The sequence below is a fragment of the Peromyscus californicus genome, unplaced genomic scaffold, assembly GCF_007827085.1.
Source record: "Peromyscus californicus insignis strain IS unplaced genomic scaffold, ASM782708v3 Scaffold_9__1_contigs__length_137607984, whole genome shotgun sequence".
Taxonomy (NCBI): domain Eukaryota; kingdom Metazoa; phylum Chordata; class Mammalia; order Rodentia; family Cricetidae; genus Peromyscus; species Peromyscus californicus.
This window is the reverse complement of record NW_026294617.1, coordinates 107,768,936-107,795,206: the sequence shown is the minus strand read 5'-3', so window position 1 is coordinate 107,795,206 and position 26,271 is coordinate 107,768,936. Positions and strand designations below refer to the sequence as shown.

Genomic DNA, 26,271 nt, shown 5'->3' with positions numbered 1-26,271 from the left:
GGGCTTTTAACCGACCTCCCTCCTACAGCAACTCCATAAATTCAAGTCAGGGTCCCGACCTTTGGGGGTCAGTCTGCTTTACTGTTCCCCAAAGAACCATGATAATAGAACTTTTTCATAGAATTATCAACATTATTGTAATGCTATGTGTTATTGTAAAAGTTGTTCTTTTTTTCACTTTTGGGTTTTTTTTTTTTTTCAAGACAGAGTTTCTCTGTGTTGTTTTGGTGCCTGTCCTGGATCTTGCTCTGTAGACCAGGCTGGCCTCGAACTCACAGAGATCTGCCTGGCTCTGCCTCCCAAGTGCTGGGATTAAAGGTGTATGCTACCACCACCTGGCTATTTCTTTTTTTCTTTTTCTTTCTCTCTCTCTCTCTCTTTTTTTTATGTAGTACAGATGACCCACAGCAAAATGCTCAGTGAATCATGTTTTCATTCATTCATTTATCCACTTACTTAATAATTAACTGCACCCTGAGTGCCAGGCAATGCTTTAGGTACAGGGGAGACAGCAGTTAACAAAAACAGGCCTTGACTACATGCCCTCTGGGCTTCACGTTCTAGTGAATGTAGAAAGACAGCCAACAATCTGTGACATGATTGCTAATGCAAAGAAGGGGTTAGGGAAGGGAGAAGGAGAGGGGTAGATGGTTCAAACCAGCAGCTCTGTGACAGACTCAGTGATAAGGCGACCCTGGACTAGAGCTCTGTCAGGCAGACCGGACGCCTGGCGAGTGAGGAGAATGCTAGCGGCAAGGGGACAGGTACAAAGGCCAAACTAAGGAACACGTACATTTTCAAAGAACACCAGAGGACGGTCGACGGGTGTTAGAAGGAGACAGGAAATGGAGAGAGAAGGTAGACTGAAGCTGCATGATCTAGTCAGGGCTCAGAAGAACAATGTGCTTGCTTTGACTATGATAAAAATTATAGGAATGATTATAGTCATAGAATACATATAGTCATTCCTTTTTTTCCTTCTTGAAACCTTTAACAATAGTGTCTCAGGATAGGAATGACATGATTTTTTTACTTTATTCTTTGAGTCATGTCAATGCTGTTGGCTTATTACAGTAGCTCCCAAACTACTGGAGTAAATTCTTCCCTAGTGATTTCTATTCATAGATTCTACAGCGAAATAAAGCAAAAACATCTTAGTTACACTGTACCATGTATGGCCTAAGGTCTCTACTGGAGTGCGAGTAGTCACATGGACAGTGGATAGAATTATCAATCCAAGATACTCTTCAAAGCAGGCAGCCAAGAAACAAATGACTCTACAAGCATCATGCACTGGCTACAGTTGCTAGTTTACATACATTTTAAAAAGCATTTTCTTTGATAGACCGCTGTTTGGGAGAAAATGAATTTTTCTGACCCTAACGCCACGAGCACAGATTTGACTAAGGTATTAATTGCTTAAACAGGATGCTGAGTTGCTAGACGATGTGCTTTTGAACGCCTCTTGGGAGACGTTTTAAGGCAAGTTCTGGTTGCCTGCTATTAGGAAATGATGTAGGGGGTGGACACAGTTCCTGTTCTGTCCCTGATGGCTAACAGTAAAACCCAGAGCTCTGGAAGCTGCTGGTCATTGCTGGATACCAGAATATACAATCAACTTCTAAAGGAAAAAAAATTAACACAACACGAAGAAGAGGACAGAAGCCCAAAGTATTAAGCCATTTAAAAGGACTTCCTTTTGACTTAAATTTTTCCCCTTGTTTCAATAAAAGTCAGCCAAAATAAAGGAAATATTTTTCAAAGCTGATTCTAATGGAAAGAATGATGAGATGTATATCATATATAATCATAAAACATAAGCACTGGGCTTTCTCAATGGGTTGGTGTTATAGAATTTCATCACAACTTTTTGAAAGGTATTAATTAACCTGGGTAGATGCATCACAAGATCACAAAATCCGTAACATTGGTTTATAAAGAAGAAACACACAAGGGCAATTTGCCTCAGTCAAGAAGCATTCATTTAAGATTTACTTGTACAGACTGAGATCTCCAACTTGAAGGCTAAGAGACAGAAATTCTATCTATCATGGACGTCTGGAGGAGAATTTAGGTGATGATATACAAGATTTGGAATTTATTGCTTAAGCCCGGGGAAGCAGCAAGACCAACTGTTGAGGGAAGTACAGGATGCAAAGCACTGTTGCCCTGGTACCCTCTACGCCAAGGCCAATGACTTAGTAGTAGTTCTGCAGTGGCTCTGGTGCAATGCTGGACGGAGACTGCTACATCTCAGTGCTATATAAACCTAGTCTTTTATGGGCCCTGTCTTAAGTCATATTTGTTAATATTTCCATGAAGTCCATTTCCTTCTCCTATTAGACTTTATCCGAATTTCTTAATCACTCTTCTGGGACCCAGGGTCACGACTCACATTCTTTGACAAGATGCCTGGACAAACCTTGTTTTCTGCTGCATTCTAGTACTTTTCAAATGATTATAGTTTAATATACTTACATATGAAAATCTACTAGATCCAGTAGAAGCTTCCTCAGGACATATATTTTACATCTTTTGGACTTGAGAAAGTACTTATCATAAATAATTATTGAATAAATTGAAATATAAAAAATCAAAAATTATATTTACTAGATACCATTATTTTAGCACTCAAAATATAACACTACTAAGTGGAGAGAGTCCTCAGTTTGGAAGCAGTTATTTCTGTTTAAATACCTGGGATTTTTGTTTCTGTACTGTTTCGCCCCACTAACTCCTATTATTTGAAAAACTTCCTCTAAGACTCACACCTTGCCCACGAGAGGGCTTGCTGTCATACTCGTTCATAAGCACTTTATGGCAAAGGCTCTAATGAGCAGTCAGTTTTTAAAAAGAGCAAATTTTTCAGACTGCTCTATCTCATGTGCTGACTTATAGGGAAATATTAAACCAGGGCAATTCATTTACTGGTAGTTCTCAAAATCACGAGGTTATGACCTTTTGAAGGGAGGTTTCTTAAGCTCAGGAAATTAAATAGGTGATACATTTTTCTCATCACTTGAAAAAAGCAGGATCCAAGACGAAAAATGGAGCATTAAATAGCATGGACCGATTAAAGGGAGATCTAGACATTTAAGCATCTATACTATCAGGTTCCAAAACAGAGACTCAATAGTCACCAGATACCCACAGCTAAATTAGTTCACTCTATCCCTTCTAAATATTTAATAAATTGTTTCTTAGTGCGGAACCCAAAGTGGAAATGACCCCCAAAGAAAGAAAAATTAACGGGCTCTTCTGCCCTCTGTGATTACATATGCTTCCCTTGAATGCCATAAAAGGAGATTTATGGTTCATAAAGGCCCTATCACACCACACGGCAGTCAGTAAAAGAATATTTGTATGCAGGGGCATCTAAGCTCTCACCATATTTAAAATAAACAATGCTAAGAAATGCTGCTCCTCAAATCTACATATCCTGTGACTCACAGATGTCTTAAATTTAAGAGTATAATATAGACTTGTGTGTTCAGGCCTGCTTTCTGTCTAGGAAGGCCAGTGAGTGCTGTCTAGAGCAGGGTTTTGTGATGATGAAAACATTCTGGATTGCTTAATCCGACAGGGGAGCCACTAGCCACACATGGCTATTGAGCACCGGAAATGTTGCTAGTGTAGTTTCCAGAAAGAAAGCTTTAATTTTGATTTACTGAGACTGATTCTGAACTCGTCACTTGGAGTTAGTAGACATTGCATTGGACACTGTGGATTTAGACTGTGGAGTCCATAAGACTGTAAGCAAATGAGCCAGGGTCTAACATGGTTCTGACACTGTCTTCTCTACCACCCTGGCTACATCACTTATGCTCGTCTTGTTTTTTCTTTAATCTGTGAAGTGATAGGCTAGATGATTTCTAAGGCTTCTTTTAACATACCTGATTTCAAAATAGCCACACACTGTGACTAGAAATAGAAGTGATTACTTTCCCACTGTCTTCATGACAATGGATCCTTTAATCATGCTATTCATGAGCACATAGATACTCTAAATGATCTGTAGATCATGAAGGAAAAGGAGAAGTTACTGAACAGACAATCTGTAGAAAATCGGTTGTGTTTATCCTATTTAATTCTACCTGTGGTAAGACAGGGCACTGTCAGAGAGAAGGAATAAGCTCAGTAGCTTAGGTATCGGTACCTTATCATTACAAATACCATTAACAATAATGATAATTCACATCAGTTATTCAGTTTAATAAACATTCTAACTACAGCAGCTAGTGTATGGTGGGACAAGCATTACAGACCAAAGGAGCAGACAGTTCTAATGTAGTGTGAGGGAATGTGGAAGTACGTGGCATTTTCTTAAAGAAAAAGCAGGAGGCTACTTTTCAAAACCTCCCCTCAGACACTTGAAGCTCTAGACACGAGCAAGAAGGCATTTTAAAACTCCCTTCCCTGGTTGCAGGTCTCACAGTTAGGAGTCTGTGCGTCTAAAGGGACAGGCCAGACTGCAACCTCAATTGTCCAGACCTAGACTATGGCTGGGATACTAAGAGCCCTGGGCATTTCTGCTCACTTGACTTCTGTTCACTTTGAAGACAGCTGTCCTTCTCTCCTCCAGTTCTTTCTTTCTGATGGGGAGCCACACCTCTGGTGTCCGCAACAGTAAATTAGAACACGGGACGTTGCCATGATGTGTTGTTGTGTTGACACCTGACAAGACACAGCGTAAGGGAGGGCAGGTTTACTTGGTCAAGGCTTGGGGATGGAGTCCATCACAGTGATGAGGGCTGGTGGTCAGAGCTGCTCGCCCACACTTCAGTAGACTGGGAAGCAGAGTCATGAGGAATGCTGGTAATTCTGTGGACTTTCTTCCTCCTCTCAGAGACGGTGCCAGCCGCATTCAGGGTGGGTCTTTCCTACTCAGCTAAACCTCTCTGGTAATGCCCTCACAGACACATTCCAATGGTGTACTTTACTAATGCTTTCATGGTGTTTCCTAACACAGTCAAGTTAACGATCAACATTAAGCATCATAATGATTATTCTATGGGATGTGCTCGGAGTTAGGTCCTGTGAGCGGTGGAGAACACGAGTCTTATAAAGTCAGTTACATAAAGGTAAGAGGTGGGTAAAGGCATGGGAGAGAAAGAGTAGCCTAGGGGCTAGGGAGGGGGCTCGTCACAGCTTTCCTCTTGCTAGCATATTCAGACTTTGTACTTTCAGGAGCACACAATTACTGAATTTCAATTTTACAAGTCACTATGAGAATAATTTTGTGAAAGTTAGAAGATAGAACATATTTAACAGTTCATTATCTTGGTTTGTAAAATGTTAGTATTTGTACATTTTGCATAAGAATTTCTTTTTTCCTTTTGTCTAAAAATTGAAAAAAAAACAGATGAACATCCTTTGAATTTATTTACAAGGCATTTACATACAATGAAGAATCATAAGGTCCCTCTGTGCATCTAATGAAAATGGAAGGTGGCAGATTATAGAGCTGGACGGGAATTTGTATCTTTCAGTAGCACCATGTTCTCTGAATGGGGAATCTAAATTCTAGGCATTTTAAATTGTTCAATATAATATAGGGGTTTGGGCCTTTAGCTGGAACCAGTGTAGAGATATTTACCATAGAGCTAATCACAGTCTAGAAATCATTAAGGAAAATAAAAATCAAAGTGACTCCTGTCACCTACTCAGCCTTTTAGATGGTTTGTACTTCAAATGACAGCTAAAACATCTTTCTGAGCTGGGCATGGTGGTGCACGCCTTTAATCCCAGCACTCGGGAGGCAGAGGCAGACAGATCTCTGAAGCCACCTTGGTCTACAAAGCGAATGCCAGGACAGCCAGGGCTGTTACACAGAGAAACCCTGCCTCAACCGCCCCCCCCACACACAAACCAAACCAAAACCACCATCTTTCCCTTACCCACTACATGAATGTGTCTGCCCCTCAGCTACCCCTAAGGAAGCCTATGCACTTGGCAATCCAGAGTCCCTTGGGCTGAGGTTCAGGCAAGGCCACTCGGGCAGCTGCAGATAAAGAAGGCAAGCTTGTCTATGTTCTCTTGTCTGTTTGGGAAACAACACATCACCGGCTAGGGACAAACACACCCAGGGAAGTGGGACGGGGTCTCACTTTCTCAATCAGAGCCAAATGAACAGGAGAAGTCTGCGGTGTTCTCCAGTTCCTATCATCTGCTGAGCAAGAGAACAGGCAGGTCAAAGTTCAGTTGGGGAAATCGATGAGTTTATCAACTGTAGCCCAGCAGGCCACAGTAACTGAAGCTGCTTGAAGCAAGTCTTCACACATCGCTCCTTCCAGTTTCGTTAGAAACGAAGGAAGCAGAAACGCTATTGATGCTTCTGTTATCCACATAACATATTCAACAGCACTGCTGGACTCATTGGACTCAGATGTACTGATGTGTTTAGAAGCAGAACTAAAGCAAACTACAATTACCTACAAATTACTCCGACACAAGTCCGAACTTCACTTTAGTGGGTAACTTTTCCTGAATTCTTACATGCCATGAAAGCCCAGGGAGTAAAGATTTAAGTCTTCTTATGACACAGAAAGTGGAGAAGGACTGTGCAATGGAGTGTACATACAAGCTGGGTGAAAACCGGAAGGAATTAAGAGTTTCAGAATTGGGGGATGCAAGAGCCTAAGACACCCCAGACACAGACACTTCAGACCAGAGCACAGCACTCAGGTGTTTACGTTCACTGTCCAGTGCTGTGATACGTCACCAAGGTCAAAAGCAAGTTGGGGAGGAAAGGGTTTATTTCATCTCACAGCTAATAATCCATCATGGAGGGAAGTCAGGGTAGGCGCTCAAGGCTGGAACCTGGAGGCAGAACTGAAGCAGTGGCCTTGGAGGAATGCTGCTCACTGGCTTGTTCAGCTTGCTTTTCATACAACCCAGGACCTCCTGTACAGGGGTAGCACCACCCACAGTGGGCTGGGTCCCCCACATTAACCCAATCATTAGTGAAGAAAAAGCCTCACAGACTTGTTGACAGCCAATAGAAGCATTTTCCCAATCGAGGTCCCCTCTTCCCAGGTGGCTCCAGCTGTGTCCAGTTGACAAAAGGGAAGCAGCACACTAGGAGACAGGCGTGGGTTAAAAGGAGTTAAAAAATGCCATCTAGGGCTGGAGAGGTGGCCCAGAGGTTAAGAGCATTGGCTGCTCTTCCAGAGGACCTGGGTTCAATTCGCAGCACCCACATGATGGCTCACAACCATCTAGAGTGGGATCTGATGCCCTCTTCTGGTGTAAAGTTGTACATGCAGATAGAACACTCATACATGAGAAGAGGGCATATATACAAATAATATATATTAATATATTATTAATAATGCATAATATATTAAATATATAGTAAATCTTTAAAAAATGCCATTAATCTTTCATGTTGCTAAGAACTTCTGCACTTGTCAAACAGTAAGGGGGTCTAAAGGAAAGATGCCCTTAAATACGACTCGAACAACTATTTAGAATACTGCAGGCTTGGAGGACAGATCTGGACATGACCTGTGCTAGAAGCCAACCCTGAGCACTTCCAGTTGTGGCCAGCTCTCAGCTGTACGCCTGGTTTTATAGTAGAGTGTGTTCTGGGGGGAGGTGTTTGCTTTTATTTAGACATAGTTAAAAATTTTAAGTTCCAGATTCTGTCTTTAAAATCTCCCCAGAACTTCTCAGAAAGCCCAAAGGCCACATTTACAGACTAGATGCTGAGCAGGATTCGAGGGAAGCAGGCCTGCCTGAACTTCAGGCTCTCCCTCTTACTGTATCAGGCATGCTGTTAATCTTCGGATAGTTACTGTGCAGTCTAATGATCCATCCTGGATTATGAAAACTAAATCCCTACCTGACACACTCATAAACAGCTTTGTAGGCTGGTTTTAGCTTCCTCATTTCATCATCAGAGACACTTGAAGTTCATAAAGATCCTCCAGTGCATCGTTAGAACCCTCATCTAAACAAGCACTACTGAGCAACTCAAACCAACGGGGGATTATCCAGAGAGGAAAAGAGCGAGGCTATTCATTGTGCTTTGTTTGAACTGGTGGATGAGAAGTGCCATCATGAAAAATTGATAATGTGATGTGACACACAGAAGGCTCGGTGACAACAACCAATTGAATGCCCAACTGCAGTATTGACATGCTATGATGTCACTGATTACTCAGCCGTTCTTTATAGCTTTTCTGGAGTCTTTCTGGGTGGCTGCTTACATTGCTTGACATTTGCCTCAAGAGGAATGCTACTCATCTATGGAATTCCTTGTGGTTCACAGAGCATTTCACATCAGCTCTTCACTTGCTGCTCATAATGCATCAAGGTATACAGAATTGCAATCACTACCAACAGTTTATGGATCTGTGCAGAGGAAAAAGACCACGTCACACATGAAGTGCTTTCAAGCTAGCACTAATGGGGTAGGACATCTTTCTTTCTTCCAGACTTCTGGGATCAAACACTGTGAGTGTGTATGTGAGCATGCATGAGCATGAGCAAACACACACACACACACACAGTAAAAACTGTACAAGATACCTTGCCTCATAAAAATGACCACCATAAGTGCTGGATATGATGCCACATTCCTATCATCCCAGAATTTAGGAGGCCAGGCAGGAAGATCATGAGTTTGAAGCCAGACTGAGTTGCAAAGTGATTTCCAGGTCAGCCTAGAAAATGGCAAGCTAGAAAATGGGTCTCAAAAATCCCAGACCAAACCAAATCAAAACAAACAAAAATTCAAATGTATTCCCGGTACTCTTTTTGGGATAGGTTAAAATGCACAGGAATCATTTATGTTAGCAGGCAAGTATAAAACAGACCAATTCATTTTGCTGAGAAAATGAAGTAAGGAGTTATATTGTTTCACAAAAAGATCCTAAAATGGACTGTTTTAAAGAACCAAATTCTTCAGCAATTTTAAAATAGATTGATTTATGAAAATCTGATTCATATTAAAAACAACCTTCATGAACACATCTGTTATATAACTCTTTGCTCACCTGTACTATGTGGAGGAACAAAGAGTGATAATAACACACTCATATATAGTTCTCATTACATATTTTAAAGAGATTTCCACTAATTTATTACATTTGTCTCTGTCAACCTTTTAAGGCAGGCAAAGACAGTGTTATTTTTTCTGTACAGATGAGAAATTGAGGGGTTAAGTGGCTTGCCCAAGGTCAGACAGGCACTCATTCATTCGCTGCTCTGACTGATGTAGTTTTAACGGGGTAACAGAGGAAGTAAGGTTCTTCCTCCTGGTTTTTTTTTGAACAGCTGTGAAAGCTATTAAAACAGAAGTAGATGATCTCACAAATACAATGCTGAATGAAAAAATCCAGACACAAACGTGGACATACTGTACGAGTCAATTAGTATAAAATTCAAATGCGGACAAAGCTAACTCACAATGACACCAGTCAGAATGGTGGCCATCTTTGGGATGGGGTTTGGGGATGAGGGGAACAGAAACGTTCAAGCTATCGGTCTGACTTGCACACTACTTACGTTCATTTGTGAGGAATCACTGAGATTTACAACAGCATTTAACTAGTTTGCATATTAAAGAAATGTTCACTTGAAGCAGTAATTTACACTTTTGAAAGGGATCATCTATAAATTCACTTTAGATGATCATTAAGCCCACAAATCCTTGGGACATTTGTGATTTCATTTACATTTCTTGGCTGCATCTAGAAAATGAGACATGAACTCATCTGAAGACTGTAAAGAGAGATGGAAAGGTTTACAGAAACTATGGTCAATATTTATCTGCATTTGAGAAAGTTTTTATGAGATGGGAAATAGAAGCACAGTAAGAACACATTATAATTCATTTGGGGCTAGGCACAGCACTTACATTTAAAGACTTGAATCAGGAGTGGAAATGGCTTAGTGGGGCAGGTATCTAGCCTATGTAAGGTCCTGGCTTCAATCTCCAGCACTCCAAGAACATAAATAAAAATAAAACAAGAAACTGCCGGAAAGTGAGATTATGTACAGTTCCTCTAATCCATCCTGGGGAATAGATAAACAGTGAAAGCAGGAATGGAATTCTCCAGAGCACCCGTTTAACTCCAGAGTACTCCATATAAGTTTAGGGTGCTGTGCTAGGTGCCAGAGTGGAGAGCGGAAGCCAGTGAGCAATTAGTCTGCACAGACTCGGGGTATACAGGGCTTCCGAGGATGCCACCTAGATTTTGATGTAGGAATGAATGAAATGAATAGATTTTGATGAGTCTCCAGGACAGAAATTATAGGTGGCTAAAACAATTTCAGAATTTATATCCTGCTCTTCCAGGAATTCCTCTTTCACTCTGAGTCTGCAGACTATGAGCTACTGCTGTCTATCCATTTGGGTACCACTGATGATAAATATTTTATAATTTTCTTTTAAAATACTCTGGACCAAATATATATCTTGATCATACAGGTCATGAAAAGAGCAATTTCTGTGTGGGGGGTGTGGCTTGGTCCCAGGAGCTTTCATTCCACCACTAGTCAGCTCCACTTGCAGAGTGGATATATAGTTTCTATGGATATATAGTTATGGAGTAAGACCATTCTTATTCATTCCATAGGCTCAGGCTCATGTATTTGAACGCTCAGAACTCTTTGATAAGATTAGAAGGATTAGGAGGTGTGGCTTTGGGGAGGAAGTGTGTCACTGGGGGTGGCCTTTGAAACCTCAGGCCAGGCCCAGTCTCTCTCTTTCTCCTCTCTCCCCTTCTCCCTCCCTGTCTCTCCTGCCTGTGGATCTGAATGCAGTTCTCAGCTCCACTAGCACCATGTCTGCCTCTATGCTGCCATGCTTCCCACCATGATGACAATGGACTAAACCCTGAGCTATAAGCCAGTCCCACTTAAATGTTTTCCTTTATAAGATTTGCCTTAGGTTGCGTGGGAAGTCAGCAGGTCACCTTACCCGTCATGGAGACACCTGCCCAGGCCACACAGGCACTCTGTCTTAGGTTGGTGAGCACCCCCCAGGTATTACCCGTCTCTGAATACTCATTATCATACAGGCTCAATCGTGTGTGAGTTGCAGAGTTAACTGCTTTTTTTTTCTTTTTTAAAAAAGATTTATTTATTTATTACTTATACAGCATGTATGACTGCAGGTCAGAAGAGGGCATCAGATCTCATTACAGATGGTTGTGAACCACCATGTGGTTGCTGGGAATTGAACTCAGGACCTTTGGACGAGCAGTCAGTGCTCTTAACCTCTGAGCCATCTCTCCAGCCCCTAAGTCAGAAGCTCATTTTTTAGTAAAAGGGGGACCTGTAGGGCTCTGGCCCCCGTTTTGGGTAACTGTTGCCTTGCTTGCTGACCTTGACTTTGATATCCTCCCTATGCTAATTCCCTGCCAGGTTCCACCCTCCTGAATGCTTAAGGGAAGTTCCTTAGGTGCAAGATTGTAAAACATTGGTAGCGAACTTCTGCCCTCTGGGGTTCTCCCATTGTGCTGTAAGCCTGTATTTAAGACCTCTTCCCTCCCTCAATAAACAGCATTCAGCATTAAAAAAAAAAAAAGGTCAGAGGAAAAAAAAAACTATATATACATATTTTTTAAATAAAAGAAAGAAATAAAATATTTTTAAGTGACCAAAAAAAAAAGATTTGCTATGGTCATGGTGTCTCTTCACAGCAACAGAAACCCTAAAACAGTAGTCTTGTGATCCTCAGCATGCAGTAAGTAGGGACTGTTATTTTCTAATAAACTTTCATAAATTACTGATTCTGTTATGGGTCATACAAAAAGGTTGATTACTCACTCATAAATATGACCATAGTTTTAATAACCTCACTTCTTATTATTCTTATTAAAAAACAAACTGAGATACGTACCATCAAGCCTTGTTCTCCTGGTTTCCCTGGTTCACCCTTTAAAAAATTAATAACAATGAGTAATTAATTTAATTACTGTAACAATTAGAAAATATTTAAAATTTTTCAATATCTTCTTTTCCCCAATACTTTCTCAGTCATGGGAATGTCAAGTGCATTTTTTTAAAAAAGATTAAATAGAATGTAAACATATCACAAAGAGCTGATTTGGCTAGACTGTCTGGCTAGCAAGCAGCAAGGATCCTCTTGTCTCTGCCTTACCTGTGATGGGCTACAAACTTGCTTGCTGTGCTCAGCTTTGACATGGATGCTGGGGCTTGAACTCTGGTCTTCAAGCTCGTGTGGCACTTACTGAGCATCTCCCAGCTCCATTATCTTTGTCTCCTTACAGTCACGTCCAGCATAAATTTGTTTCTTCTATAATACATAATATTTGATGATCTGGGCATTTTTTTTTTCTACCAATAACAGGTTAGACCCTTGTTTCTTCGTTTGGGCTCTTTTTTTTTTTTTTTTTTGGTTTTTTGAGACAGCGTTTCTGTGTAGCTTTGCGCCTTTCCTGGAACTCACTTGGTAGCCTAGGCTGGCCTCGAACTCACAGAGATCCTCTTGGCTCTGCCTCCCGAGTGCTGGGATTAAAGGCGTGCGCCACCACCGCCTGGCTTCGTTTGGGCTCTTTTAAAAACAAGTTTCCACACTATTCTCTAGACCGGTAGAACTCACTGTGTAGCCCATGCTGATTTTTAAAATACATCTTTAAAAATATTTATTTTCTGTGTATGTGTATTTGGCCTGCATGTCTGTCTGTGCACCATGTGTGTTCAGTGTCCTAAGAAGCCAAAAGACAGTGTTAGATCTTCTAGAACTCGAGTTACAGATGGTTGTGAGCCTCCACGTAGGTACGGGGAATCAAACTCGGGTTCCATGGAAGAGCAGCCAGTGCTAACTGCTGGGCCATCTCTCCCGCCTGCCCACACTGATCTTGAATTCACAGCACTCTCCTGGCTCTGCCTCCTGAGTGCTGGCATCACAGAAATGACGCCTGCTATATACCACCGTGTCTGCTGGCAAATGTTTTAACTGGTTATTTAACTGGTTATCTGAGGACAGCCACTGTGGTGACTAACTGTCAGTGAAAGCTGTCAATCCTCCAAAACCATGGAAGGCTCTCCCCAGGAGCATCAGCCTAAGAAAATGGCAGACATTATTAAGCAGGTAGAGTTAGGATGAATTGAACACCTTCAAATGTTCAGGGAAAGCAGTCCCATGAGCAGCTGGGTCCATTCCTAATTTCACATGAGCAAACACACAGCCTTCAGAAAGGTAAGTGGGACTTTGGGGATGACAGCAAAAGAGATAAAATGCCCTGTATCCTCACACATAGATTAATCCTTAGAAAAGCGATACAAAAATATGTGCATTAAAAATGCAAAGACAATGTACAATAACATTAACAGCTATTGCTGATTTCAGTTTTTTCCCCCCCTTGGCTTTATTTTTAAGTATTTCTACTTTGTTAGAAAACATTCTCATCATTACTTTTGAACTAGAAAATCACCAATGGAAACAATTTAAGCAATGCATTAAGTAAAATTTAACTCAGCAATAAACATTAATTTCTAGCCCTGGAATCACAATATCAACCCAGTCATTTTTAAAATCTTGTCCGTATATTTCTTTAAATTATTGGGCTGCATGTACCAAGTCATATCACTTATCAGTTACCAATGCCCCATGTTTTTGTTATTGCTATGACAAATTCTAGTGTTGAAATCATTTAAAAATGGTTTCTGTTAGATAAGCCTCGGATGCAAATGTCAAGTGATAATATGGTCATACCCTCTGGTGCTGGAGTCATTAATTTTTGTTTTGTTAACACTCTTAGCCAGGTCATCTGTAAGGGATCAATACTAATAAGCTCTACCTGCTTTCTGTTAGCAGCGTGGTGCTGTGGGATGTTCTGTATGGCAAATGTGTTGCTGATTAGTCAATAAATAAATCACTGATTGGCCATTGGCTAGGCAGGAAGTGTAGGCGGGACAAGGAGGAGAATAAAGCTGGGAAGTGGAAGGCTGAGTCAGAGAGACACTGCCAGCCGCCACGATGACAAACAGCATGTGAAGATGCCGGTAAGCCACGAGGAGCCATGTGGCAAGGTATAGATTAATGGAAATGGATTAATTTAAGCTGTAAGAACAGTTAGCAAGAAGCCTGCCACGGCCATGGCCATACAGTTTGTAACCAATATAATTCTTTGTGTTTACTTGGTTGGGTCTGAGAGGCTGTGGGACTGGCAGGTGAGAGAGATTTGTCCTGACTGTGGGCCAGGCAGGAAAACTCTAGCTACAGCGTGGGGCTTTACTGTGCCCAATATTGGCCTTTAAGAAAACACTGTCAATATTTGGCTTCATTTTTCTCACTAATAGCCCACTTCACCCCAAAAAGGCAGTGGCATACCCAATGGCAGGCAGGACACAGGCAAGACTGGGCATCTCTCAGTGTGAACTCCCTGAAGCTCACCTACGACTCATCCAGGTGCCGTCTTCAGGTCTCAGGCTCTTCTTGGCCCAGTAATGAAGTGAACGCTGCTGAAGCGCCCTGCAGACGCTGACTGTCCTCTATTTCTACCTCCCCCCAGCCTTCTCTAGTCACCTGACCTCGTGGCCCTACAGTCCCTTGCCCCCTGTTCCAGCTCGCTGTTTACCCCTTAACCCGGAACAAAATCTGGGAGAACAACAATCCAGGAAGAAACTCACGGGCACTCCTGGCATTCCTCGGGGACCGTCCTTCCCTGTGTCCCCAGGTGGGCCTCTTGGACCAGGAGGGCCTGGGGGTCCTGGAGGCCCTGCCTGTCCTTGGTCACCCTGGAATGGAGGAAAGGAATGAACCAACAATAATCATGAGCAATTAATATTCAGGTTCTATTCCAGCACTTTAAATTCATAGTATCCGATCTACATTTACACTTAAAGAACCAGACCACCATAAATATGAAGCCCACTGGCAAGCTACCTGTCAGTAAGGAGAAAATCTTTACTGTAGGAGAGCCAAACAGATGCTATGAAATAGAAGCAGCTCTCAGCCTGGCAGCGCAGCTCTTGAAGTGCCCTGTTTATTACCACATCCAGAGCCGGATAAAGCCCTTGTTTAAGGGTGTCTATGGCAATGCTCTATCGGACACATTTACCATGACCAATGGGTGGCTGCATTTTCAGTTGGAAAATATATTTACTCACAGAATCAAAGATTAAGCATAATGGGCTCCTGCTCTATTGCATAATAGATGTATAATTTATCAGAGCCAGAGGGCTCGGGAACCATGTGTCTATTTCTATTGCTGGTTACAACTGAAGTTGTCTTGATTAAAAAACAAAACAAACCAGGCAGGCTTTCTATACTGTAAGTCACCAAACACAATCTTATTCTGGGATATTTACAGAGACCCACCCACCATCTATGCGCCATGCATGAGAGATAAATGCAAAGCAACAGCACCCAGAGCAATAATTGAACGCGAAGGAGACATCAGACTCCCGCAGGAAGCAGCACTACCTTAATCAGCCGGCGTTTAATGAGCTGCTGATCAGCAGAGAGAAAGCCATGATTGATTTTAGGAAACACCATCTGATCAGTCAGGTGAGGTCAAAGGTTGAAGTTCAGAGATGAGAGAGTTGAGGAATAAGCATCAGAAGGCCCCAAGGAAGAAATAAAGATATACACATTAGACTCATAATGACCATTAAATAAAATGGAACTGGTGCTCATGACTGACAGACCCTCAGCCTCTCTGGAAGAAAGACAGCCTTGAAATGGAATGAGTCTTTTGATTAGAAATGAGTCCCTTGTGTACCCCATCATTTGGATGTCTTTTTTTTGGGGGGGGTTGTCTTTTAGTACATCCACTTCCAGAAGCAAGTGACCCAGAATGACCTTGCATTCAGAACCTTGAGTAGAAGGTCTACAGACAGAGCACTAGTTCCAATTAAGTCAGATTTGTCAACCAGCATAATGTGGCATGAACCAGGTATCAACGCCCCAAGCTTAGAGTCCTTAGAATTACTGAATTGGCTGGGAAAGCATCACAGAGCATTGGGATGTATGTGAATCCAGCCATGGATATGAGGCAGCCTCCTAGGAAGCCACGCCTTTGATTGTCACTGTACATGTTTAACTTCATCCTCCTCCTCATGAATGCTCAGGAGGTTCTCACTTAGGCCATAGCTAACCTCCCTGATACACCCGAGGTCCCAGGTGCCCAACACAGTCCCCTGGCATTAGGAGCAGAAGCTGGGACAACCCACGGATGGCTCTTGTTCACCCTTATGCTGATTGTGCCTCTGACTGAGTAAGCATGAATATCATCCACAAACCTTGACGGTGAGGATCTGATTGCTGTGTAGGGCAGCAACTGTGGGGAAGCCTGGCAGGCCCTAAGGACGTGGCATAACACCAAAACAATACGACACAAAACGTCACACAGACATTTCACTGGTAGACAAACAAAATCGGGTGCATACATAAAACCTCCCCTTCCCGCTCAGGTTCAGAGCATACTTCGACATATTAGACACAAGAGGCTCCCAAGTCAAGCAGCCATTCCCTAAAGCACGGAATGGCGAGGCTGCAGACTCATGGTGGTGGGATCTGTACGGATTCCAGTATTCGGTTTGCAGTGCTTAGTATTTTTGGAAGCTTCTTTTTAAAGGGTTAGTTCAAACTGGAGATAACTGCAGACATTGTTACGAGAACATTCTGCCCACTGGTATTCTGTTTACAAATTAGGACATATAATACATATAATACACATACTAATTCTTTTATTAACAACAACAGCGAACAGAATGTTATTGTCAGATAGGAAATACTCTTCAGAACAAACACAGCTCGCCACATACAAAAAGTGTTACCACCCAACAAATCAAAATTCCTCTCTCTGCTCATGTGATGGCTTTTGGGTCTGCCCTGTTTTCAGGAACTTTCATGAGGTGGTGGATGGAAATCTGTCTCTTATAACATGTGTATTTCATGTCAGGGTGGTTTACAGTCACACTCCACAGTAACCACTTCCGTCACATAACTTTTCCAGAAGAAGTTGACAGACCACACAACCCCATAAAACAGAAAAGTGGCTCGGGATTCCTTAGACAAGGAGAATGGGGGAGATGCTGCAGGGACCCACACTGTGGCAACTGGGATAAAGCGTCCTCACAGTGTTACCAACTGGGGAAATCTGAAAGAGAAAATTTGCCTTTGTTCCATTTCCTTTTTAAAAACATTTGAGCCGGGCGGTGGTGGCGCACGCCTTTAATCCCAGCACTCGGGAGGCAGAGGCAGGCGGATCGCTGTGAGTTCGAGGCCAGCCTGGGCTACCAAGTGAGTCCCAGGGCAAAGCTACACAGAGAAACCCTGTCTCGAAAAACCAAAAAAAAAAAAAAAAAAAAACATTTGAAATTGGAGTCTTTTATCCCCTTTAAAACTATAAGACATGTTTACTATATAAGTTAATAACAGCCCAGCAATGGATAGCTTCAGTTTCCTCCCTGTTTGTCCTACCCTTCTGTCGAGGATATGTACACACACACACACACACACACACACACACACACACACACACACACACACACACACACGTATGTATATTAGCAAAGGCCAGAGAGTTGCTAGGTTTTTAACCTTATCAGTTTATTAGTGGGTATTTTCTCTTCATTTTTCTGATGTTGGGGATATGCTTTTCTTTTTGAGATAATCAATAAACTTAGGTTTGTAGCATGAAGACGTGCTTTAGTCCTATTGATTCATCCTTTGCTTCTCATTGTTTAGTGCTCTGAGTTCTCAGGAAGCCTAACAAAGGAAACCCTTGTGCCAGATCTACTCTGATAAGGGTATAAAGTGGCTGGGCAGGTTTGAGGTGACCCAGGTCTTCTTCTCATTCTCCCTAAGTGAAAGTCCTCTAAGCATCGACTCTCCACAAACTCAGAAATGCCACAAGTTGGAAAACAGATGTGTACAATTTGCTTTTGTTTTTACTATGGAATATGAGTTTAAAATGTTATTAGATGGTAATGTGCCAGGATCTTTCCATCTGTGACTCATTAGCCCTATATTACACAGTCAGAATTTTCTATATAAATCTCATATTTATGTAACAGAGAACAAAAGCAGATACAAACAAGAAGTCTAGGAGGGGTCAGAATCTTGATTAGTGGTGATAAATCATACTGTCACTTGAAGCATGATTATCTAACACAATAATTTTAAATTAAAAGCCTTTTAACAGCACACATGGTAGGCCTTTCAATCGTTCTGAAATTTCAACATAGAAATAAGTCACTTCTTGTATTCCTCTCTGAGCAGGACCAGATTGTCGCTTGGTCATATCTGCAGTCTAGTCACACAAAAGCACTAAATGTGTCACTTCTTGGTTTGAGCTCTAGTGAGATCTACAGAGGGGAGTAACCAGGCAATTCTGGCCTGGACAATTAGTTCCCAAGTCTCAAACTGGAAATCTGCATCGGAAGAAATTTAACTTGCTTTGTTAGATGACGTATCTCAGTCATGTTAGCTGTGAAATGCTAACACGTGGGCTTAGAGCCGACACCAAAGACTTCTGAGATGACCTTGGAGGTTATCTGTAGCAGAGTAAAAGCAATGCATGTAAGAAGGGCCCTGTTAAATTCTAGCAAGAATCCTAAAACTCAGCTCTGTAATACTGGTGCTGTTAAACCTACTTTAAAGTTGACAAGAGTTAAAGAACCATTAAACAGCTATGATGTCACTCAAAAAAAAAAAAAAAAGAATCCTAAGACTCTAGGGAGGAGGGAATGACCCTAAAAGTTGTTTAAGTTAGTTTTAATTAATATTAAACAATTAAAACATTTTATATTACAGCTTTATTGTAAAGAATTTTCAAGTATAAAACATTATGTGGTGAAATTCACCCAAGTTTTTTTTTTTAAATGTAAAATGAATATTGTTATACTTGGGAGTAGAATGCGTAAGTTTTAAGACATATTGCCATTTGGCGGTGATAATGAATCCCATCTTAGAGAGTTTCATCCACCTTACAGGCAGACTGTGTGCCTTTTACAGGACAGGGCCAAAGCATTGGTGCTGAGACCTCCACTTCAGGACCTGGCTGTCTATGACAGTGACTTCCAGGCTTCCCTAGCTGTTCATGCAGAGGTGCACTCTTTCCTTAGGCAGGCCATTGCCCCATCATTAGTCATAGCCCTTTTAAATACGTGAAACAGAGAGATTTCACTTTGGCTTTGTACCTCACACAGCTTGCCTGGTACGCAGATGGTCCAAGCGGGTGTGGGGAAAAGAAATGCAGCTCAAAAAACACGGGGAAAGATTCCAGAAACAAGCAGAAATACTGGAATAATTTGAACATATCTCACCCCTAAATATTTTGGATTCTTGAGAAACTAGATGTACAAGTGTGTAATAGAGGCTACCTTATGCATCCCACATTTGCACCCGAGAGGGCAGACACTCATGGCAGTCATCTTTGCATCTTCCTGATACACAATAGGTACCATCTCAGCCACTGCTCTGCCAGCATCAACGAGGGCTGCCAAACCCACTGTTACCCTCTAGAAAATAAACAGGCCCTGTGCCCAAAGGGACTTACACAAAAAGATAAGTCATGAGACATGCTTCTAACTACTTGATAGCCATAAATTCAAGATGCCATTATCATTTTTATTGTATATTCGATAATGACAAGTGTTACATCATTACGTTTTAGGGAGAAATTTTGTTTTGTCAAACATAGCCAATAAAGCATTGATAGAGTCAGAAATGTAATCCTAGATGTCTACTTTCAGATTTTTAAATTTTCTGGTTTGTGTTTATGATCATTTATTTCTATTTGTTTTTATTGTCTAATACTAGAGAGCTTACAAACTGACAACAACATTTAAGTAGCCTTTGTTGATTGCATTCTATGTAGCACTAACTGTGCCACATCCTGGGGATTCAATGGCAAGCAGGATCCCAAGCTCACAACATTTAACATCTAAGGAAGTAGAAGAAAATAGGTAGGCAGGAACCATATGGGTTGATAAGAACTAATATGATAAGTACTGATAAGAATGACTTTGGTTTAACTATTATGAGGCTAAAGAAGACATTGAATGAAAGAAATTTGCTGTTAAATTGCTCCACAATGTAGTAGATATTATAACCTCTGTCAAAAAAGGAAACCCAACCAGAAGGTAAGAGGCTAGAAGAGTTCCCCGAATGACCACAGAATATGCCAATAGGAACTGGTGAATACTTATGTTGGTGGTAGGCTAGGGAGACCAGAGCTAGGCACTGTGGCAAACATTTGTCTTTCTAGCATATGGGAGTCTGAGGCAGGGGGATTCCAAGCTGGAGTTTAAGGGTAGTCAGGTTGGGCTATTTGGCAAGACCTCACCTCAAAAATAAGTAAGCAAGCAAGTGAGCAAATAAATATTAAAAACAACTAGATGTGCAATAAAGAGGAGTAAAGTTTGCATCTACTACCCAGGTGAGGTTGGTATAGGAGTAGAGCTGAAGACAAAGACCTTTGGAAGATGTTGTCATAGTCCAGTTGCATAACTGTGTCCTAGGACCAGGGGAGGGACCAATCAGTAGTTTCCAGTACTATTAAAGAAGAATTCTCAGAATTTGTTACTTCCTTAAAGACAAGAGTGAGAACAGGGATTAGAGAATGTTCATAGGTCTGAGCTTGAATAACAGAAAGGTGGTGGAGGGGATCCAGAGGACAAGTGGGGGTTTGAGGCAGATGTTGCCACAGATGTTGAACTGACATGGATTTGCTAAACTTGAACTGAGTGATGGAATGGTAATTGGATATGTTCATGGAAGAAGAGAGAGGTTTGTGTGTCCACGTAAGACGTGGGAGCAGAAATGGGACTGTTTGGGTAGAAAAGCAGACCGGCTGGGGGCCAGGAGGGCAAGAGAGGGCAATGGGTGGTGGATGAGCAAAACCCAATGATATACATGTATGAAATGTTGGGGTGAAATATATTAAATTTATGCTGATTAAAACACAAATACAAAATGCATAAATAAAGATAGAGCTGAGATCAGGAGTCATGTGGCTGCATAAAGTTGTCTGTGGAGAATGTGGAGAGAATACAGATATGGGGAAGAGTTAAGACTTCAGGGATGAGCAGAGGTGGAAGCAATCAAAAAGAGATTCCATAATGAGTGGTTACACCTGCAGGGAGAGGCTGCCTTTCTTCACAAAAATTCTATATAGGTAAATGACTCAAAATGAAAGACATATGTACTTTTATGTTGCATTCTTAATTTGCTTTATAAATGTGCATAAATGATCCATAACATGAACAGGCTAAGGACAGCACATGGGAGTGTAGCTGAGACATGGCTGTACAGATATGCATGGGAAGATAAATATTTGAATTATAAAGGGTCAAGAGACCTCAAAAGCAAACCATATTATGTGAGAAGCATCATAAAGCATATGTGTTATAAAAAATAAGAATCTCTTGAGTTTTTCCATAACATATACTATAGTGACTTTGTTTGCCTGAAATATATCCAGCATTACGAAAATAATCATTACAATGGGCATGCATGTGCATAAGAAAAGATAAATATTCCTATAAGTAGATAAAACGACTTCTAGCTAAGGGAAGCCACATGGGGAAATATTTTAATAGAATGCAAAAATATTGAGGCCCAAGAATGACTTTGGTTTAACTATTATGAGGCTAAAGAAAGAAGACACTGAATGAAAGAAATTTGTCGTTAAATTGCTCCATAATGTAGTAGATATTATAACCTCTGTCCAAAAAGGAAACCCAACCAGAAGAAGATAAGAGGCTAGAAGAGTTCCCTGAATGGCCACAGAATATGCCAGTAGGAACTGGTGAGGATCATAATCTATTATTTATTGATTGACTTAAAAGAGTACTAATTCTTGAAAGAATTATTTCCAATTGCTCAAAAAACAAATTTCCCTTTTCATGGATGCTCCAATTTGTAGTGGGTAGCCATTCCAGCTTTGATCTGGAAGTTCCAACCCCCATACAGAAAAGATCTCTGATTTGATTCAAAAAGGTAAATTAAGACTTCACTAGTTAACAGGAATGGACCCAGCAGAAATTGTAGTACCTTTAACTAATGAGGAAATTTCATCACTATGAAAAGATAATGAATACTGGCAGAGAGCCTGCAGCAACTTTTTGGGAGAGATTAACAACCATTATCCCAAAAGCAAGAGAATAGAATTCATAAAGAAGACTGAATGGGTCCTTCCTCACATTGTACGACAAAAGCCAATTTCTGGAGTCCTCACATTCTATACTGATGCAAATAAATCAGGGAAAGCAGGATATAAATCAGGAGACTTAAGTAAAGTGGTACAAAGTCCATACAGCTCTGTACAAAAGGCAGAACTGTATGCCATTCTTATGGTACTGATGGACTTCATAGAACCCCTCAATATAGTCACTGACTATCAATATGCAGAGAGAGTTGTTTTACATATTGAAACTGCTGAATTTATTCCTGATAATACAGAATTAACTTCATTATTCATACAATTGCAGGAAATCATCAGAAAAAGGGAACATCCTATATATATATAACACATATCAGATCCCATACAGGTCTGCCAGGACCTCTAGCACAAGGTAATGATGAGACTGATCAGTTACTAATAGGTAATGTGCTAGAAGCCTCAGAATTTCATAAGAAATACCATGTAAATAGCAAAGGTTTGAAGAAGGATTTCTCCATCACTTGGCAACAGGCTAAGGATATTGTGAAAAAATGTCCTACTTGTTCCATCTATAACCAAACTCTATTACCTACAGGGAGCAATCCAAAAGGTATACAAAGAAATGAAATTTGACAGATGGATGTGTTTCATTTTACAGAATTTGGAAGATTAAAGTATGTACATCATACCATTGACACCTATTCAGGATTTCAATGGGCAACTCCTATGAGTTCTGAAAAGGCTGATTCTGTGATTACACACCTATTAGAAGTTATGACCATCATGGGAATACCTGTACAAATTAAGACAGACAATGCCCCAGCATATGTCTCCAATAAAATGAGACAATTCTTTGCTTATTACAATATAAAGCATGTTACAGGTATACCACAAATCCCACAGGCCAAGCAGTCATAGAAAGTTCCAATCGAACTTTAAAGGATAAGCTGAATAAACAGCAACAGGTAACAATGACTCCTAGAAATAGATTGCATAGTGCTTTATTAACCTTGAATTTTCTCAATGCTGATGAGAAAGGAACAACAGCTGTGGAGAGACATTGGACGACAGACAAAACTCCTGAGCTAAACCAACCGGTTTATTTCAAGGATGTGCTGACCTCAGAATGGAAACCTGGATATGTTCTACGTTGGGGAAGGGGTTTTGCCTTTGTTTCTGCAGAATAAAAGCTATGGATACCAACAAAATTAATAAAAATTCGATTCGAACAGGAAAAACCCCTTGATGAGGAGAAGTAAAAGATCATCCACCAATGTGACATCTCTACAAGTTGTAAGAAAAATTTAACAATCAAAGGTTGGGGTAGGGTTCTGTTTTTGTCTTTCCAGGATAATGGAAATACCCATCTTCCAAAAATCATAAGGCCTTGGATATCCGGATGTTTACAGCAAAAAGAAAGAATCTATTGGTACCAATCTACACACGGTAAAATCTCACTGTCTAACATCTATCTCCCTATCAATCTAGTAAAGTTGTGGTTCCAATTCAATTATAAGCCAAGCTGGCTTTGGAGATGGAATTGGCTCACTCCTTCTCTAAACCCAAGCATATTGCTAAAAGAAAAGTTTGAGAGATTCTTCAGTCCCGTATCTGAAGAGCCCTCTGGTGTGGGACAGAAGGAAACCAATAAAAAGGGATCATTGTCTTCTAGACTCTAATTCTCTCCATGCTTACTCTTGATTTCTCAGGATCCTTTCTTACATGCTATGTCCCCTTTAAATCCAAACCTTCCATTTTGATAACAAATAAGTTTTTCCAATACCAATCTCAGAAGTCTCCAGAAGGAAGATGGGGCCCCAATAACAACAACTCTACCCAATCCAGAATGATGCCATAGTAATCATCATCATACTACACTTCTTGCCAGAATTTCAGACAATCTTACCCATTACTCTAAGACTTGCTGCAGAACCTACAGTTAGTCTTACTGAGATTTAACTATCTGAGCTTTCTCACAGTACCCAACAGAGATAACATCACCCTCTAAACAGCAGGAAGCAATTCTAAGAAAACGACGCCCCTTCTCCCTTAGGTTTCATAATTCTCAGGGTTATGGATGATGGTTATAAAACTTGGGGGTGGAAGAAAATATTAGACTCAGTACTCTAAAAAAAAAAAATGAAAAAAAAAGGATAGGTATAAGATATTATGGTAGATTATTGTATATACTAGTAAACAAATTTAGTAAAATAGCAGCCTTAGATAATTTGCACTGTAATTTGCACTGTTATGGATTCTTATATGTTGATACAAATATAAACTATTTTTATATTCCTGTTTAAGATAATTTGTATATTGATACAAATACAGAACTATATTTGTTATAATGTACATATATTTCTACTCTTATTTGAAATATTGTATATTTCAATAATTTGTATATTGATACAAATGTAAATTTATATCTGTCATACTTTATGTATGTTCTACTTCTGTTTAGGATATTCAGTATATTGATATATATTTAAGATTATTGTCATATTGCATATCGCACTATATATTCCTACCTCTGTTATAAATATCTTGTGTATTGTCACAATTTTGAAGTCATCGTTCTTTACCATACATTTGCTTATAGACTGTTTACCTTGTTTACATAAAGCCTTAGTCCTTAAGTTATTTCGGTAGATAAGACTTATAGATTTATAGTCACCTATGCTTGTCATCTCTATAGTTACGTTAGTTAGATTATCCAGATTTACAGATACATAGGTCAGATGGACAGGTAATCTTTAAACACTTCCTAGACCTAGAGACTATGGCATTTAAATAACTTAAAATTCTGTTGACATGAGACACAATTGCTCCTGGCTACACCAATTTGATCCTGAGAGAATGTTGGGCTTCTGAGACATTTCCATTTGGAAGTTTGTCTTCTTGGCACAAAATGGCCTAATGGGCAAAGAACTGCCCTTGCCTCAACGGCTGACAGTATGAATGCAATGCTGTCCTTTCTGGACAAGCAGGACACAAGGAAAGCGACCACTGTACTCTGCCAAGACAGGGTAAGATGGTCTTTCAGAATTCCTGCTTCTGAAAATGGTCTGTCAAATACTCTAGGCCTGTAGCCAATTTGAATGCACCAACAATGCTGAGAAACAGGTGACTGTCCAGGCTGCCAGCTGTCTCGGTCTACTCTTGCAAGATTCCCGAAAGTTGCTTGCATCCATCTACCATTTCTCAGGTACCATTATATTCCTTCTCAGGTCTTTGAGGGGACTGAAGACTAGCAGTTATAGTTACAACTTTGTGTGTGTGTGTGTGTGTGTGTGTGTGTGTGTGTATATGTATATATAATATCTTAGATAGAACATATTAAGTATTAGATTCAGGTTTTTTAGGATAGGACACCTTTTGGAATGATCTTTGTAACATGCCATTTACCTATGCTCTATACTTCTCTGGATTTTAGTATGTGTTTCTTGCTTGATATTGTTTGCATTGGTTGTAGTTCCATCTTATCTAGGTCATTATCCCTCATTATTCCTGGACAATATTTGATAACCATTCCTTTGTATATAGTCTTGTATTAGGTTAGAACCTTCTTATTTAGACAAAAAGGGGGAGATGTAGTGGGTAGCCATTCCAGCTTTGATCCGAAAGTTCCAACCCCCATTGAGACTTTGGCAACTGTCACGCCTACAAGGCAGGGCCAAGGGAGGCGCCTGGAGACCTGCGATCTGGATTGGCGAGCTCTCTCTGGTCCGGGACCTTGAACGGTGGAGGTGGACCGAGCAGAGCTCCAGAGAACACCGCTGGACTGCGATACACCTTCCCCAGACCCCACGACCTACCTATCCCTTAATTTGTAAGTTATGCCATTAAATAAATCTCCTTTTAACTTTGTGGAGTGGCCTTAATAATTTCACCAATACGAATTCTATTGTTTCATCATAAATATTAAGTCCAGTAACCTCAGTAATTATGTCTTCTGTATGTGAGTGACAAGTGTGAATTTGAAATATAAAATAGAGAACATTGTAATGTCTACACTGAAGAATCTCTTAAATTGCAGAGCTAATAAAATGTCAAGTAAAGACAAAACACAAAATGTCTCTTAATGCACAGAATGATGGCAACAGCATTTGGAAACTGGTCAATGCAAAATTTGCCTTGGCTATATGAACAGAAAAAAGGCTCTACCTGTATAAACCTTTTG

The 26,271-nt window shown here is 40.6% G+C and overlaps 1 protein-coding gene across 1 annotated transcript in view; it reads right to left on the bottom strand.

The window, feature by feature from the left end:
• Nucleotides 1-26,271, bottom strand: part of Col25a1 (collagen type XXV alpha 1 chain) — a 410,812-nt gene that overhangs the window by 100,756 nt on the left and 283,785 nt on the right. The window contains exons 8-10 of the mRNA XM_052730008.1: nt 15,404-15,475; nt 14,608-14,715; nt 11,852-11,887 (exon numbers count right to left, since the gene is read on the bottom strand). Coding sequence (XP_052585968.1) covers nt 11,852-11,887; nt 14,608-14,715; nt 15,404-15,475 — 216 coding nt within the window. The remainder of the gene's footprint in view (nt 1-11,851; nt 11,888-14,607; nt 14,716-15,403; nt 15,476-26,271) is intronic.